This window comes from Artemia sp. Qi Xiang Cuo, chromosome 11, assembly GCF_049724085.1.
Source record: "Artemia sp. Qi Xiang Cuo chromosome 11, ASM4972408v1, whole genome shotgun sequence".
Classification (NCBI taxonomy): Eukaryota; Metazoa; Arthropoda; class Branchiopoda; order Anostraca; family Artemiidae; genus Artemia; species Artemia sp. Qi Xiang Cuo.
This window is the reverse complement of record NC_142804.1, coordinates 73,368,867-73,386,449: the sequence shown is the minus strand read 5'-3', so window position 1 is coordinate 73,386,449 and position 17,583 is coordinate 73,368,867. Positions and strand designations below refer to the sequence as shown.

Genomic DNA, 17,583 nt, shown 5'->3' with positions numbered 1-17,583 from the left:
ATGAAGAATTCTGTGCATGTATACAACTCAGGGTATATATTTGCACATTAGGGGATTGAGGTAGAGTTCATTTCTGATGCAAATGAATTCTTCATAAAGCTTCTTTTCTTTCTGCTGACCACAAACTTTCAAGATTTTTTTACCAGTTTGTAGTATTCTGACAGAAAAAAAATACACTTGGCAATTGCTTTGTCTATAGTTATTTGGGGTCTCATATTCAATGGTCTGTGGTGTGTGCAATTGGATTCAGGATGAAACCAAATTCTAATTCCTAAGGTATGCCTATTTCTTAGCTATCTATACCCTGAGTTGTATACATGCACAGAATTCTTCATAAAGCCCCTCTGATAGCGATCTTGCTGGGCCCACCGGCACATGGATATGTCCCGAAGACTTTAAACTCACCCCCAGTAATGGGATAAATTGCTTGGTGACGCCGTGATGCCAAGTGGGATGATCCTCCCAGCAAGGACAACTGCAAAGAGCGGAAGACACACTTGAGGGTGTCAACAGTCCCAGCTAGAAGCAGAGAGGATTGGCTTGCCGTTGCTTCAAAAGCTAGCCAAGAAACTTTTCCTCTTTATGATTTACGACTAGGCAATCAATGAGAACACGAAATAGGGCTACCACGTCCGGGGAAACCGACGGACAAGCTACCACATCTGGGGAAACTGACGGACAAGCTACCGCATACGGGGCAACCAATGTATTGACAGCCAACAGTGTTGGAAACGAATCGAGGCAACGTTTGACAAGTCCGTCACGAACGGACGCTAGACTGGTTTTATCTACAAAAATCACCACCAGAATTGGCACGTTAAATCTTCAGACACTTTCGAAACCAGGAAAGAAAGACATGCTCCTCTCTGAAGCAAACCACTACAACTGGGACATCATTGGCCTCTCAGAGACTCATCTACCAGGTATCAGCAAAGAACAGATAGGAGACACAAGCCTCCTGCTTTCTGGAAGACAAGACGGAACACACAGACAAGGAGTCGGCTTTTTGCTGACAAAAGCAGCAAGGAAATCTCTTCTATCAGTGGTGTCTGTCTTGGAGAGATTAATGATGATCCGACTCAAAAGCAAGTTCAAAAACCTCTCCGTGGTACAGGTCTATGCTCCGGATTCATTAAGGTCGGACAAAGAGTCAGAAGATTTCTACTCTCAGCTCCAGAGCCTTGTCAACACCATTCCAAAGAAAGACATTGTGTTAGTCCTTGGGGACTTCAATGCCATTGTGGGGAGTGACAATAGCGGAAATGAAGATGTCATGGGCAAGTTTGGGATTGGACAGATCAACAGCAGAGGAGAACGACTCACTGAATTCTGCCAAGATAACAAGCTTTTTATCACAAACACAATGTTCAAGCACAGACCAAAGAGAAAAGTCACGTGGTGGTCCCCCGATGGAAGGACTGCCAACATGATAGATTATATACTGGTATCCAGCTGATGGAAATCTTCATTCACAGACACAGTGACGCTAGGAGGTGGGGACTTTGATAGTGATCACAATCTCCTCATGTCATCGCTTCGCCTAAGATTAAAGGCCCTCAAGTCAAATAAGGCACCCAGAATAGACGGTATACAGGCAGAACTGCTAAAAGTGGAATCTGATATCGTCGTTGATCTGTACCACAAAATAGTAACAGCTGTATGGGAAATAAAATACTTCCCCGAGTCTTGGTCGAAATCCGTCATAGTGCCCTTGCACAAGAAAGGATCTAAAAGTAACTGCAAAAACTACAGACCCATATTGCTTACTTGCCAACCAGCTAAAATCCTTACGAAAATTCTCCTTGATTGGATCAGAAACCTGACAAGACACATAATCCCTGAATATCAAGCTGGCTTCCGTCAAAACCGATCCACCATAGACCAAATTTTTGTGATCAGACAGATTATGGAAAGATACCTGGAATTCGGGAAAGAGCTATACCAGCTGTTTATCGATTTCAAACAAGCTTTTGATCTAATTTGGCAAGATGGCCTCTGGCACATCCTGGCACACTATGGTATTCCCACTGACAAGTCTAGGAGAGTTTTACATCCCCAGTAGATTCTGTGTTCCCCCATTGCCTTTGCTGAGCTCCTTAGGACAAAGTCTGTCAAAATGATCCATGTAAATTGAGGTAGGATGCAACCCTGCTTAACTCCTGATTTGATACAAAACCAGCTACTAACCTCATTTCCTACCTCAACTACAGCAGTATTATTCTTGTACATGGCACTAATCTGTTTAATGTAATTGTTGGTTCTTATTAAGAATCCAATAAACACACAAGAAGAAGTTTTGTTAATGTTAATGAAATAATACAAAATAGGATGAAAATATAATAGTTTAGAAATAAATTTGGGCTATATATTTGTGCATTAGGGGGGGGGTACAGCATAGCATATATTAAATACATAACCTAACCTAGGTATCTTTTTTCCCCCCTTCAACCCCAAAAAACTAAAGTTTAAATCTTTGTTATGGAGTGAACAATACCTCACAAGGCAGCAAAAACCTGTTTTTCATTAGGATCTTTGATATTTTATATGTGGTTCTTCTTGCATGTTTATCAGATTTTTAATAGGTACCTAATTATCTGGTATACCATACAAGGATAGGACCTTTGCTAAAGCTCGTCTATCCACTGAATCACATGCTTGCTCATAATCTATAAAACTTAGGACTAAAGGGGTTTGACAACTCAGGCACTTATCAATTACAAATCCAAGAGTCAAAATTCAGTCAATGCATCCTCTCCCCTTTCTAAAACCACACTGTTCTTCTCTTAAAACTTCATCTACAACATGTCTAACAGTCTAAGTCTAAAAAGTATCATCATACTATTTACTTCCTACAAAAACCAAGGCAGGCAAATGTATGCCCCAAATTGAGTATATATGCAATAACTTTTCCATTATTTTGACAAACTGTTAAATCAATTTGAAGAAAAGAGTGGCTTTATGAAGAATTCTGTGCATGTATACAACTCAGGGTATATATTTGCACATTAGGGGGATTAGGGGTAGAGTTCATTTCTGATGCAATTGAATTCTTCATAAAGCTTCTTTTCTTTCTGCTGACCACAAACTTTCAAGATTTTTTTACCAGTTTGTAGTATTCTGACAGAAAAAAAATACACTTGGCAATTGCTTTGTCTATAGTTATTTGGGGTCTCATATTCAATGGTCTGTGGTGTGTGCAATTGGATTCAGGATGAAACCAAATTCTAATTCCTAAGGTATGCCTATTTCTTAGCTATCTATACCCTGAGTTGTATACATGCACAGAATTCTTCATAAAGCCCCTCTGATAGCAATCTTGCTGGGCCCACCGGCGCGTGGATATGTCCCGAAGACGTTAAACTCACCCCCAGTAATGGGATAAATTGCTTGGTGATGCCGTGATGCCAAGTGGGATGATCCTCCCAGCGAGGACAACTGCAAAGAGCAGAAGACACACTTGAGGGTGTCAACAGTCCCGGCTAGAAGCAGAGAGGATTGGCTTGCCATTGCTTCAAAAGCTAGCCAAGAAACTTTTCCTCTCTATGATTTACGACTAGGCAATCAATGAGAACACGAAATAGGGCTACCACATCCAGGGAAACCAATGGACAAGCTACCGCATGCGGGGAAACTGACGGACAAGCTACCGCATAGGGGGCAACCAATGTATTGACAGCCAACAGTGTTGGAAACGAATCGAGGCAACGTTTGACAAGTCCGTCACGAACGGACGCTAGACTGGTTTTATCTACAAAAATCACCACCAGAATTGGCACGTTAAATCTTCAGACACTTTCAAACCAGGAAAGAAAGACATGCTCCTCTCTGAAGCAAACCACTACAACTGGGACATCATTGGCCTCTCAGAGACTCATCTACCAGGTATCAGCAAAGAACAGATAGGAGACACAACCCTCCTGCTTTCTGGAAGACAAGATAGAACACACAGACAAGGAGTCAGCTTTTTGCTGACAAAAGCAGCAAGGAAATCTGTTCTATCAGTGGTGTCTGTCTTGGAGAGATTAGTGATGATCCGACTCAAAAGCAAGTTCAAAAACCTCTCCGTGGTACAGGTCTATGCTCCGGATTCATTAAGGTCGGACAAAGAGTCGGAAGATTTCTACTCTCAGCTCCAGAGCCTTGTCAACACCATTCCGAAGAAAGACATCGTGTTAGTCCTTGGGGACTTCAATGCCATTGTGGGGAGTGACAATAGCAGAAATGAAGATGTCATGGGCAAGTTTGGGATTGGACAGATCAACAGCAGAGGAGAACGACTCACTGAATTCTGCCAAGATAACAAGCTTTTTATCACAAACACAATGTTCAAGCACAGACCAAAGAGAAAAGTCACGTGGTGGTCCCCTGATGGAAGGACTGCCAACATGATAGATTATATACTGGTATCCAGCTGATGGAAATCTTCATTCACAGACACAGTGACGCTAGGAGGTGGGGACTTTGATAGTGATCACAATCTCCTCATGTCATCGCTTCGCCTAAGATTAAAGGCCCTCAAGTCAAATAAGGCACCCGGAATAGACAGTATGCAGTCAGAACTTCTAAAAATGGAATCTGATATCGTCGTTGATCTGTACCACAAAATAGTATGAGCTGTATTGGAAATAAAATACTTCCCCGGGTCTTGGTTAAAATCTGCCATAGTGCCCTTGCACAAGAAAGGATGTAAAAGTAACTGCAAAAACTACAGACCCATATCGCTTACTTGCCAACCAGCTAAAATCCTTACGAAAATTCTCCTTGATTGGATCAGAAACCTGACAAGACACATAATCCCTGAATATCAAGCTGGCTTCCGTCAAAACCGATCCACCATAGACCAAATTTTTGTGATCAGACAGATTATGGAAAGATACCTGGAATTCGGGAAAGAGCTATACCAGCTGTTTATCGATTTCAAACAAGCTTTTGATCTAATTTGGCAAGATGGCCTCTGGCACATCCTGGCACACTATGGTATTCCCACTGACATTATTGACATTATCAAGAGCATGTACGAGAAGTCGAGAAGCATGGTGCAGACCAGCGAAGGCTTTACTGAAGAATTCTCAACCTCTTCAGGAGTGCTGCAAGGATGCCTAGTCTCCCCCACTCTGTTCTGCCTATTCCTGAATGCTGTACTGGCACTGGTGCCCAATTACACGGGAGCACTCATGAGTGGACACCTCTTTGACTTGCTTGCATACGCTGATGACATTAATTGCCTAAACAAACAACTAGAGGAACTGCAATCAAGCGCTAACGATATCGATCATGCAGCTAGTTCCTTTGGGATGAAAATCAATGCTAACAAGACAAAAGTCATAAGGTAACATGGCATACAGATACAGGCCTTCAACTCAGCAAAATTATGATCCAGGGGGAAGAGATCGAGTGGGTTGACCATTTCGTTTACCTAGGAAGTGAGCTGATATCCACAAACGACTCCTCAAAAGACATTAAACGACGCCTCGCCCTTGCCTCAGCATGCTTCAAGTCATTGCGATTGATCTGGAAAAACAAACATCTGTTGCTGAAACTAAAAACACGCCTTTTTCGAGCTCTTGTGGTTCCAGTAGCAACGTACGGAGCAGAGACATGGACCTGGAAAGCAGAAGACAAACGCCGGTTGGCGGCCTTTGAAACAAAATCCCTCAGGAAGCTTGCTGGCATCACCTACCTTGACCGAATATCAAACGAACGGCTATTGTCTTTGCTCAACTATTCCCAGACCATCCAGCTTCAACAGCTTCGATGGTTAGGCCACGTTCAGCGGATGTCCCCAGCCCAACTTCCAAAAATTGCGTTTGAAGGAAGGATTGATGCCTCCCGCCCAAAAGGACGACCTTCCAAGCGCTGGAGGGAAAACTTTCCCAGCCATCCCCTGTCGGTACTCCTTCGAACTGCAGCAAACAGGGAATCGTATAAGAAGCTCTGCCATAGTTCAGTCAGAGGAGAAGCCCCGAGTCGGACAATCCGGCCGGATGGGAGTTAAGTAAGTAAGTAAAGTAAGTAATTAGCAAGTTAATCAGAAAATTTACCACCAAACCTAACTCTTAAAAAGCGCCTGAAGCCCCTCAAAAATGACAATCAATGTATTGTCATAAATGACAGTCAATGTAAATGACAATCAATGTAAAAAAGCAAAACTGACATCAATGGTATTGATTGTCAATTGTATTGATGGCAATTATAATGGCAATGAAACTTACATATTGAAAGAGCATTGAAGAGAGAATGGAAGGGTTTTTTTTCTATCTGATAGTTCTATTTGCAAAATGAAAGGAATAAGAAGGTATCACGCTAAGAAGGTTTTTAAGGACTAAAATGAATTTATAATGTTAGTACTTAGTAGCCATATTTTACAAGATCTATAAAAGGCAGATTCAGTGATAATATTCATCTCTAAGCTAGCAAGTTATCAAACTAACTAAAGATTACCATGTTTAGTTCAGAGGAGGCTATGCACAAAAGTATTACAATATATTATTTTTCTATTTGAATTCCTGTTCTATATAATTGATGTATATATTCATTATTTTCTGCAACTGCATCCAATCCCCCCCCTCCTCCCCCCGAATAGGACTGGATATGACCCTAGGGTGTAGGCTGTATACAAAATTTGCTGATTTTGTGAGTTTTCATTATTTTTTTTGCCTACTTCTTATCCACAGTTGATTCATAATGCCAGATAAAGTCAACTTGAAAAAAAAACAACAAAAAAACAACAACAGTCTGTTAATTCAGTGATTTATCACATTTCAAAATATCATTGAATGGAGAATTGATTTTTGTCTGATTTCTGTCTTACAATGCAAATTTATCGTTTTATTTGCTAAATATATTCAAACATATGACAATTTACTCTAAAAACTCCTTCATTTGGAAAACTATATTTAAAATAAGAATAAAATGTGGATGCTGAATGATGAACATCTTCCCAGCTATTACAGAAAGATTTTGATTATGAAATAAAATATAAGATTTGTAGCCTATATATTCTAATTATGGATAAAATGAGCAAGACAAAACAGTAATATTTCAATATAACGCAGAATAAACAATACATCATCCCTACCCCAATTCAAGCCTCATTCTAGATATAATTGATTATTATTGTTATAATTGTACACACACCCCCATCCCCTCTAATGCCTAGATATAGCAGTCGAGTATATACAAAGGTTGGCTTTTTTTAGAACTTTTAGATTTATGCTATGAATATGCTGTTGGTAAGAAATGATTGCCAAACTTAATATAAACCATCAGAATCAGTATTTATAGCCCAGGACTGTATCCAGTCATTAAGAGAAGGGAGGGGGTGGTTCTGGGATGCAATTGTAATGGTAGTGATTACAATAATTATAAAGAGTGTTGAATCAGGAATTAAATGCTACATTTTTTGCTCTCTAATTATTGTATTATACTTAAGTATTGTCAAATAAACTCCAGTGTCAGCAGATACCAAAATTGGCAGGCAAAAAATAACAAGAGTCATCTTCTATTTAGGACTGGTAGATGTTTGTGTTTTATTCCAGGAACATAGGCTTTTACTGGTAAACAGTAAGCTGTTTTTTTGCAAAGAAAGGTAGCAAGGTGCAACTTAACTCTAGGGATATAATAAAGGAAACATTAAAATTGTAGACTGCCTAATATTGTACTAATAATGCCAAAATATTATGCTATAACTGGACAAAATATTGCCTTATTTTTGAAAAAGGAGGAAACACTCAAAAAATTCAATGAAAATCATGGCGTTAGCTTGAGCACATCAGAGAACCCTACTGTTTAGGTTTCAAGCTTCTAGGTTCAAAAATGTAAAAATTTTGCATTTTCCCCTGAAAAAAGATCATGGATGCCTATTTATTTGTATTCATTTTTTTCCAGGGGTGATTGTATTGAACTGGTGATACTGGAAGATTGAAAGAGGACTCATTTGATTGGAAATCAAAAGTTCTAGTGCTCTTTTAAAGTGACCAAAAAGATTGGAGGGTAACTGGTCCCCTCCCTATGCCTGTTTTTTTCCCATTGAAATTTAAAATTTTGAGATAGCCGTTTGGTTCAGCATAGTTGAAAGGACCTACAACTAGGCCTTTGGGGATGACATGGCCCCTTATAGTCATTGGGGAAAGGGCTGGAAGTTGAAGAATTTGCCCATTGTTCACATATAGTATTTTTTTTTCCAAGGGAGGCTTTTCTGAGGGATTTTCCAGGGGAAATTTACATGGGGGGAAGGGAGGGAAGAGGATTTTCTGGCATGATTCGAAAAATGGTAAGAAATTAGATATAAAAAAAAAGTTTTTTCCAACTAAAAGTAAGGAGCATCATTAAAACTTCAAACGAACTGAAATTATTCCCGATATGAGGGGGCTGCCTCTTCCTTAAGTCTTGCTCTCTATGCTAATTTTTTTTTGTCATAATGCTTTGTGAAAGACTTCTCAAACACAATGGCTGTTTGTTTTGAACGATAAGTATTTTAAATAATTTTAGAACTTTAGCATAGAGAGCAAGGGTTGAGAAAGGGACAGTCCCCCTCATATACGGAATAATTTGTTCATTTGTAGTTTTAATGTTGCAATGGGTCTTGAAGGCCTGAGTCTCAATCCAGGGACAGAGGGTTTACCTCCATCATAACACAACAAAGTCAGATTACATGAAAACGTTTTAAGCTTGTTAATCCACTAAAGCTTTTTAGTTATTGTTCTGATACAATAAATCATGGCACCTTGTGAAAGTGTTTAGAGGAACCATTTTCACAGTGCTTTGTGAAAGACTTCTCAAACACAATAGCTGTTTATTTTGAATGAAAAGTATTTTAGATAACTTTAGAACTTTAGCGTAGAGAGCAAGGGTTGAGAAAGGGGTAGTCCCCCTCATATACGGAATAATTTCTGTTCATTTGTAGTTTTAATGTTGCAATGGGTCTTGAAGGCCTGAGTCTCAATCCAGGGACAGAGGGTCTACCTCCATCATAACACAACAAAGTCAGATTACATGAACACGTTTTAAGCTTGTTAATCAAGTAAAGCTTTTAGTTAGTGTTCTGATGCAATAAATCATGGCACCTTGTGAAAGTGTTTAGAGGAACCATTTTAAATACACCTTATTAACAGTTAATGATAATGAGCTCTTCAGTGAATAGCATGATCTTTTCGACTTTACTCCAAATAAATTATAATTGTAAACACTTCAGTTCAGAATTTAATGGGACATATGAATACTATCAAATATAGTGAGACTAGTAAATTAGCTAGAGTAGCTCAACTCAGATGAATGAACCAGGGTTCATATTTAAAATTTGGAGAAGAATGACACAGAAATTGCTGCAGATCTGTACAAGGGCGGAGGGTCTTTAACAAAAAAAAACTTTAGGAAACACCTCAAAAATAGATTTATGTGCATTTTTGTTACGTTTTTACAATTTGGACAACAATTTTTTTGGGGGGGGGGGTAAACCTGGATACAGCCTTGGAAATATGTTTTTGGGAGTGAGGATTTGTGACATAAGATTGCATTTTGTAATACCTTGTGAGTCCTTTTATGAACATACAGTTGATTGATTGAACAAGAAAAATACACAAATAAACATTTAGTTAACATAAGCCTGACTCTTAGTTTCATGGGTTTCTTTCCTTTATGAAAAAATATTAATTTTAGGGAGAATTTTTTCTATTTCACTAGGTATGGGAAGAGGCCTTTGAGACTAATTTTGGGGGAATGCTATTTCTCCTCTCTTTCTCCTATGCAGCTATGTAAATAGACAGGAAGAAAGTAATTATGATATTGCTCAATTGAAGGATAATATTAAGCTTTTGCAATTTTAAAAAAGGAAATAAACAAGCAAGTCTACATAGCAAAGTAATTTTACAACGTATATTTAAGATATCACAGGGTAATCTTTTGTATTTCAGCTAGATTTGCGTTTTGGACTCTCAAATGTTAGCACTTATATTGAGTAGAAAGCATCCATAATCAAATTCTCGAGGGATAATATGAGGATGGTTTTGTAGTCTTTGAACGACTTTTTGAATTTAAGACTTTTATATCTGCTTTGGTCTATATTGTCCTTTTCCTCAAAGATTGGTCCAAAGGATCCTTGTCCAAGACCAGGGCTTCCTAAACTTTTTTCATTCGTGACCCCATTTATGATTGCAAGTTTCCTGGTGACCCTATATAAATATAATTGAAAGACAAATAAATATTCTTTGATGATTCATTTATTAGGTAACAATATACATATACACATGAAAATATATAGTTTTAAAATTCGTTTAGAAACATACAAAAATCTAAAATAAAAATTCCGCAAAAGTTGAATGTTAACTTGCAAAAATTTTATGCCCTATTTTTCATCAAAATTGCTTTTTTTTTGCAATAGCATAAATAAAAGAGAATTCTGACCATCTTAGTTCAATCGAATATATTCGAACGCAGTCGTTGGGGTGGTAGATATTAAATTAAAATGGAAGGAAAAACTTTAGTGAGATGGATGTGCCGGTTTTTTATTGCATAACAAATTAAATCTTGGTGGAATGTTTGACACTGCTGGACGTACAACATTTTCAACACTTTTTAGTGATGAACGATATTGGGGATCAATACGTGTCAGAGCTGAGAAAGTTATTTCATATTAATATGTGGTGTTGAATGGCAGAAGAACATACAATGCCATATCTGCGATTGTGGGAAATTCAGTTCTAGTTCTCATCCAGAATTCAGTCAAGGACTTTTCGAAATTGTAGTTTTAAGTTTGAATCACTCGAACGCTTAGCAAATTCCTCTTGAGCTTTAAGTGGCATGTGATCAATCTTAGTTAAATCAATACAAAACGCATTTTGAATCCAAGCTACCTATTCGAAATCAATATTTGATATAAAATAAGTACGGAACTCGGTTTCTAGTGCTTTTAAGTAATCTACAATAATCGTTGCAATAAAAGTTTTACAATAATTTCTCTTGATTATAAAATTTTCGACACTGGAAAATATTTCGAACGATTTTTTTTCTATCCTATCTTTCCAAATTTCTTAAACTTTCACCTCTTGACATAAGTGCATGGCTCATAATAAAACTTATAATCTTAACAGCATTCTGAAGCACATCGTTCAATTATGGTGCTATTTTTTTGCTGCAAGGGTCTCTCGGTGAATAAGGCAGTGAGTAAAAGTTATATGGTCACATAATGAGTAGCTTGAAAAAAGATTTAAAACCTATGTTTCGCTCCTCATCGCTCTTGCACCATCTGTGCATATTCCACAGCAATTTTTCCATTCTAGACTCCAGTCTTTGAAAATTCATCAACTTTACAATATATGTCTTTTCCTTTGGTATGTTATAGATATTTGACTTTAAAATCCCTTGCGACCCTATGATTTTGCCACCCGACCCCACTGGGGGTCGCGACCCATAGTTTAGGAAGGCCTGTCCTAGACTAATTGGCACACTTTTCATGTCTTCTTTTTTCATGGTTTTACTTTGCCCTCCTTTCCCATTCCAAAAAGTGGCTGGGTTTGTGTCCACCTATGTAAATGAGCATGTTAAAATTACTGATGAGATAATTATCAGTCAAGAATACAGCCAAATGATACCAATTAAGTGTTGCTCCCAATGCTTCAACACTATAGTCTGCTTTTGATTTGGGCCTATGGAGACTAGCTGTAGGCTACACATTAGATATATTAGTCCATTGAGACAAAATATTAGTGCAAACGAAACCCTTTAAAACAAAATATTGGGGCATGAACATTCACTTTTCGTGTCTCTGACCCCTTTTCGACTGGAAAATATCTATTGACCCACTCCCTCTCAAGGGCACTAATTAGGGAGGTAGAGAAGGGGGACAATTGCCTCCCTGGATTTGAAAAAAAATCCTTTTTTTTTATTTCTCCCCCTCTAAATTTTCAAAAATATATTTTGTGTGTCTCCATCAAAAAAAAAAAAAAAAAAAAAAAAAAAAAAAAAAAAAAAAAAAAAAAGGAAAAGAAGGAAACCACCATGTGAAGGGATGCCAATTTTAAACAATTTACTATCTATGTTTATTTAGGATTAAGTTTGTTTTTGGGGTAACCTGGTTGTATCCACAAATTCTGGCGAAAGATAGCACAACATCATTATTTACCAGAATTGTCATTTAAATTTTTGTTTTCTGCTATTACAACGTGGTCTACAATTCTCATTTATATGTTTCTGATTATCATAGGCAGCGCGCCAGCGCTGCCTAAGTAAAGAACGATGTGGCTACAATGTGTTTTTTTTTCTTCGACAGGCACTTCGTATCGAAGGAGTTGTCGTAGAAACTTCGAAAAGGGCTCATTCGATTGGAAATTGGGGTGGCTAGTAACCTTTTTCATAGTCAAAAGTGGTTGGAGGGCAACTAGCCCCCCACCCCCATCATTCCCCCAAACACATCCAATCACAACTTTGAGATAGCCATTTTGTTCAGCGTAGTTGATTTCCAGATAGAAAATATGTTTTTGAGGAGGACACTCCCCCACAACCCTCAGGGAAAGGGTTTTAAGTTATTCCCTGGGAGCATATAAGGTTTTTATAGAAGGTGTTAGCGTAGAAACTTCAAAACAGGCTCATTCGATTGGAAATTCGAAGGGCTAGTACCCTTTTTAATAGTCGGAAGTGATTGCAGGGCAACTAGCCCCCCCCCCCCCACCCACGCCCATCATTCCCCCAAACACATCCAATCAAAATTTTGAGATAGCCATTTTGCTCAGTGTAGTTGATTTCCAGATTGAAAATTCAGGAGGACACTCCCCCAAAACCCTCAGGGCAAGGGTTTTAAGTTATGCCCTGGGGCATATAAAGTTTTTATAGACGGCGTTGTCGTAGAAACTTTAAAAAAGGCTCATTCGATTGGAAATTCAAAGGGCTAGTGCCCTTTTTAATAGTCGAAAGTGATTGGAGGGCTACTAGCCCTCCCTCCCCCACGCCCATCATTTCCCAAAAGACATCCCATCAAAAGTTTGAGATATCCATTTGGTTCAGCATAGTTGATTTCAACATAAAAAATATATTTTTGAGGGGGACACGCCCCCACGACCCTTAGGGTAAGGGTTTTAAGTTATGCCCTGGGGGCATATAAGAACGGTTTTAGGACAAGTCATTATGTATTATTTTTTTTATCCTTTAGAGCAGGGCACTTCATATGGAAGGGGTCGTTGTAGAAACTTCAAAAGGGGCTCATTCGATTGGAAATTCAAAGGGCTAGTGCCCTTTTTAATAGTCGAAAGTGATTGGAGGGCACCTAGCCCGCCCCCCCATGACCATATGTTTTTGAGGAGGACACTCCCCCACAACCCTCAGGGCAAGGGTTTTAAGTTATGCCCTGGGGGCCTTAAAGTTTATTTATAGAAGGCGTTGTTGTAGAAACTTCAAAACAGGCTCACTCAATTGGAAGTTCAAAGGGCTAGTGCCCTTTTTAATAGTCGAAAGTGATTGGAGGGCAACTAGCCCTCCCACCCCCGTGCCCATCAATTCCCCAAACACATCCAATCAGAATTTTGAGATAGCCATTTTGTTCAGCGTAGTTAATTTCCATATAAAAAATGTGTTTTAGAGGAGGACACTCCCCCAAATCCCTCTGGGCAAGGGTTTTATATTATGCCCTGGGGGCAACTATGGTTTTTATAGAAGGTGTTGTCGTAGAAACTTCAAAAAAGGCTCATTCGATTGGAAATTCAAAGGGCTAGTGCCCTTTTCAATATTCGACAGGTATTGGAGGGCAACTAGCCCCCACCCCATGCGCATCATTTCCCCAAAGACATCCAATCAAAATTTTGAGATAGCCGTTTTGTTCAGCATAGTTGATTTCCAGATAGAAAATATGTTTTTGAGGAGGACACTCCCCCACAGCCCTCAGCGCAAGGGTTTTAAGTTATGCCATGGGGGCATATAAATTTAAAGAAGGCGTTGTCGTAGAAACTTAAACTTCAAAAAAAGCTCATTCGATTGGAAATTCAAAGGGATAGTGCCCTTTTTAATAGTCGAAAGTGATTGGAGGGCAACTAGCCCCCCCCCCCCACTCATTATTCCCCCAAACACATCCAATAAAAAGTTTGAGATAGCCATTTTGTTCAGCATAGTTGATTTTCAGATAGAAAATGTATTTTTGAGGAGGACACTCCCGCACAACCCTCAGGGCAAGGATTATAAGTTATGCCCTGGGGGTATATAAGGTTTTTATTGAAATCTTTTGTCGTAGAAACTTGAAAAAGGGCTCATTCAATTTGAAATTCAAAGGATAGTACCTGTTTAAATATTTGAAAGTAATTTGAGGGCAACTAAACCCCCTCTCACGCCCACCTTTTCCCCAAACACATCCAATCAAAATTTTTAGATAACCATTTTATTCAACGTAGTGGAAAGTTTTTGAAATTAGCTCTTTAAGGATGATAACCCCTCCCCCACAGCCCTCAGGGCAAGGGTTGTAAGCTATGCCCTGGGGCATATAAAGTTTTTATTGAAAGCGTTGACGTAAAAACTTCAAAATGGCTTATTCAATTGGAAATTGAAAGGGCTAGTGCCTTTTTTAATAGTTGAAAGTGATTGGATAGCGATTAACGTCCCTCTCACGCCCGCCATTTTCCAAAACACATCCAATCAAAGTTTTGAGATATCCAATTTCTTCAACGTAGTTGAACGTTCTCGAAATTAGGTCTTTTAGGATGATAACCTCCTCAGATCCCTCAGTGCAAGGGTTGTAATTTATGCCCTAGGGGCATATAAGGTTTATATAGAAAGTTGTTACATAAATCATAGGCAGCACGATCGCGCTGCCTAAGTAAAGAACGGGGACACTCGAGAACGAGATAAGAAACGGGAACTAAGTAAAGAGGAGGACACTCCCCCACAACCCTCAGGGCAAGGGTTTTAAGTTATGCCCTGGGGGCATATAAGAACGATGTTGGCACAATGTAGTATTTATTAATTTTTTCCTTTAGAGCAGGGCACTTCGTATCGAAGAAGTTGTCGTAGAAAATTCGAAAAGCGCTCGTTAAATTGGAAATTGGAGTGGCTCGTGCCCTTTTTAATAGTCGAAAGTGATTGGAAGGTGAAAAACACCCCTCTCACGCCCACCATGTCCCCAAACACATCCTATCAAAATTTTGAGATAGCCATGTTATTTAACGTAGTTGAAAGTTCTGTAAATTCGGTCTCAAAGGATGACAACCACCCTAACAGACCTTAGGATAAGGGTTGTAATTTATGCCATGGGGGCATATAAGGTGTTTATAGAAAGCGTTGTCGTCTCCAAAAGAGCTCATTCGATTGGAAATCGAAAGGCCTAGTGCCCATTTTAATAGTCGAAAGTGATTGGAAGGCTTGAAATTTTCATAGTAAAGATCGAAGTGGGTATAATGTATTATTTTTTGTTGTTGTTGTTGTTTAGACCAGCGCACTTCGTATTGAATAAATTGTCGTGGTAACTTCGAAAAGGGCTCAATCATTTGAAAATAGAAAGGGCTGATGCCTTTTTTAATAGTCAAAAGTGATTTGAGGGCAACTAATGCCCCTTTCACTCCCACCCTCCCACGCCCACTCTCCCACGCCAACCCTCCCATTTCTGGTCTTAAAATTTAACCTAATCAAATTAGCGTAAGTGTATCCAAGCTATCAAAGAAAGTAAACAGATTTTTTTGCGAATGGTGTCGAGTTTTCCATTTCAGGTCAACTAGAGGAGGTATGAAACTTAATTAAACAGTACTATCTGTGTCCAGATTTTTAAAAGGGTGTATTCTGTTAAAAATTGCTGAAAATTTTTCTCCAGCATACAAATAGCAGGCCTAACTATAAAGTCTTAAAAAACGAAAATCTTTAAAGTGTTATTTACTTTTTCCTTGAAAAGACTATGTCAATATAAAACGAATAGAAATTAATTATAAAAAACTTTTCCACAATACAAGTTTTTAAAAGAGAAGTGAATAACTCCATTAAACAAAAAATGAACAAAAACAAAATCAAATAATCTACCAAGCGTGAAACTACAACAAATCAGCATCGATAAATAAGTGAAACCCAAAACGAACAGAAATTACAATAAATAACCGAGTCAAGTTCAAAACGAGCAGAAATTAACATAAGTTGGGCGCAAAACCCATATGCCTTCCCAAGGCCAGAACAAAATTTGCACTTTAATTAAAAAATATAAATGTTTTTAATTCTATAACTTTAATAAATCAAATAATATTAACATCTTGATTACTAAATATCAGTATAAGTAGTAACCAAGGTACTATTTTGCATAGGCCCCCGTACCAAACAGGTTTCTGGTAGGTATAATCTGGTTTGGTAGGTACAATCTGGTTAGGTGGGTATAATCTGGTTTGGTTCAAGTTTTTCTGACACAATTTACCGGATTTCTAATTCACGGTATACATGACCGGCGCGTCTTGTTTAGCTGCCAATATAATCAATTATTTTATTCCAGTTTTTCTAAACCAGTATTGTCTATAACTTAATTTACGTAGACAATGAACGATATTAATTAATGTTTTGAATAATAGGAGTGTGAATGATTCTAATGAGTGATTGGATTGTATGACGGTGGAGAAAAAAAGGATTAAACTGATTAACAGTTAAGGTAACCCCGAAGGGGTTGTTAACTCAGGTAATTTGTTACTTGACCTATTTGTTACTTGTGTGTGTTTCTTTGGGCTTTGTGCGTCTCTTTGGACTGTGTGTCTCGTTGGACTGTTTGAGTATTTTTGATCTGTTTGTGTCTCTTTGGGCTGTTTGAGTCTATTTTGTGATGTTTTTTTATCTGTGGGCTTCTGTCTCTTTGGGATGTGTGTGTCTCTTTGGGCTATGTGTGTCTCTTTGGCGTGTTTGAGTCATTTTGTTCTGTGTGTCTATATTTTTGCTGTTTGTGTCTCTTAGGGGTCGTGTGTGTCACTTTGGGCTATGTGTGTCTCTTTTGAGCGTTTGAATCTTTTGGTCTGTATGTTTCTGTATGGGCGTTTTTTTTCTGTTTGGGCTGTGTGTGTGTCTCGTTTGGCTTTTGTTGTATATTCGGGCGGTGTTTGTCTGTTTATCCTGTGTGTGTGTGTCTATTTTGGGGGTGTGTGTGTATTTATTCTGTTTGTCTATTTTGGCAGTTTGAATCTTTTTGGTCTGTCTGTGTCTCTTTTGGCTTTTTGTGTCGTTTTGGGCTTTGTGTGTCTCTGTTGGATGTGTGCGTCTCTTTGGGCCGCGTGCATCTCTTTGAGCTGTATGTGTCTCTTGGGATGTTTGAGTCATTTGGATCTGTGTGTCTTTCTTTTGGCTGTTTGTGTCTCTTAGGGGTCGTGTGTGTCACTTTGGGCTATGTGTGTCTCTTTGGGGCGTTTGAATCTTTTGGTCTGTATGTGTCTGTATGGGCGTTTTTTGTCTCTTTGAGCTGTGTGTGTGTCTCTTTGGGCTTTGTGGATCTCTTAGGGCTGTTGGTGTCTCTTTATACTGTGTGTGTGTGTATCGTTGGGCTGTGTGTGTCTCTTTATGCTGTGTGTCTCTTTGGGCAGTTTGAATCTTTTTTGGTCTGTGTGTGTCTCCTTTGGCTTTTTGTGTCGTTTTGGGCTTTGTGTGTCTCTGTTGGAT

The 17,583-nt window shown here is 38.7% G+C and overlaps 2 protein-coding genes and 1 pseudogene across 2 annotated transcripts in view; all 3 read left to right on the top strand.

The window, feature by feature from the left end:
• The window catches only part of LOC148947325 (SLIT-ROBO Rho GTPase-activating protein 1-like), a 707,344-nt gene that overhangs the window by 2,168 nt on the left and 687,593 nt on the right, over positions 1-17,583 (top strand). The window lies entirely within an intron of this gene.
• Positions 605-1,456, top strand: LOC148947328 (protein CFDP2-like). The gene has a single exon (XM_089096575.1). The coding sequence runs from the start codon at positions 605-607 to the stop codon at positions 1,454-1,456; it is 852 nt and encodes a 283-aa protein (XP_088952701.1).
• On the top strand, positions 4,029-4,415 carry LOC148947327 (protein CFDP2 pseudogene; annotated as a pseudogene).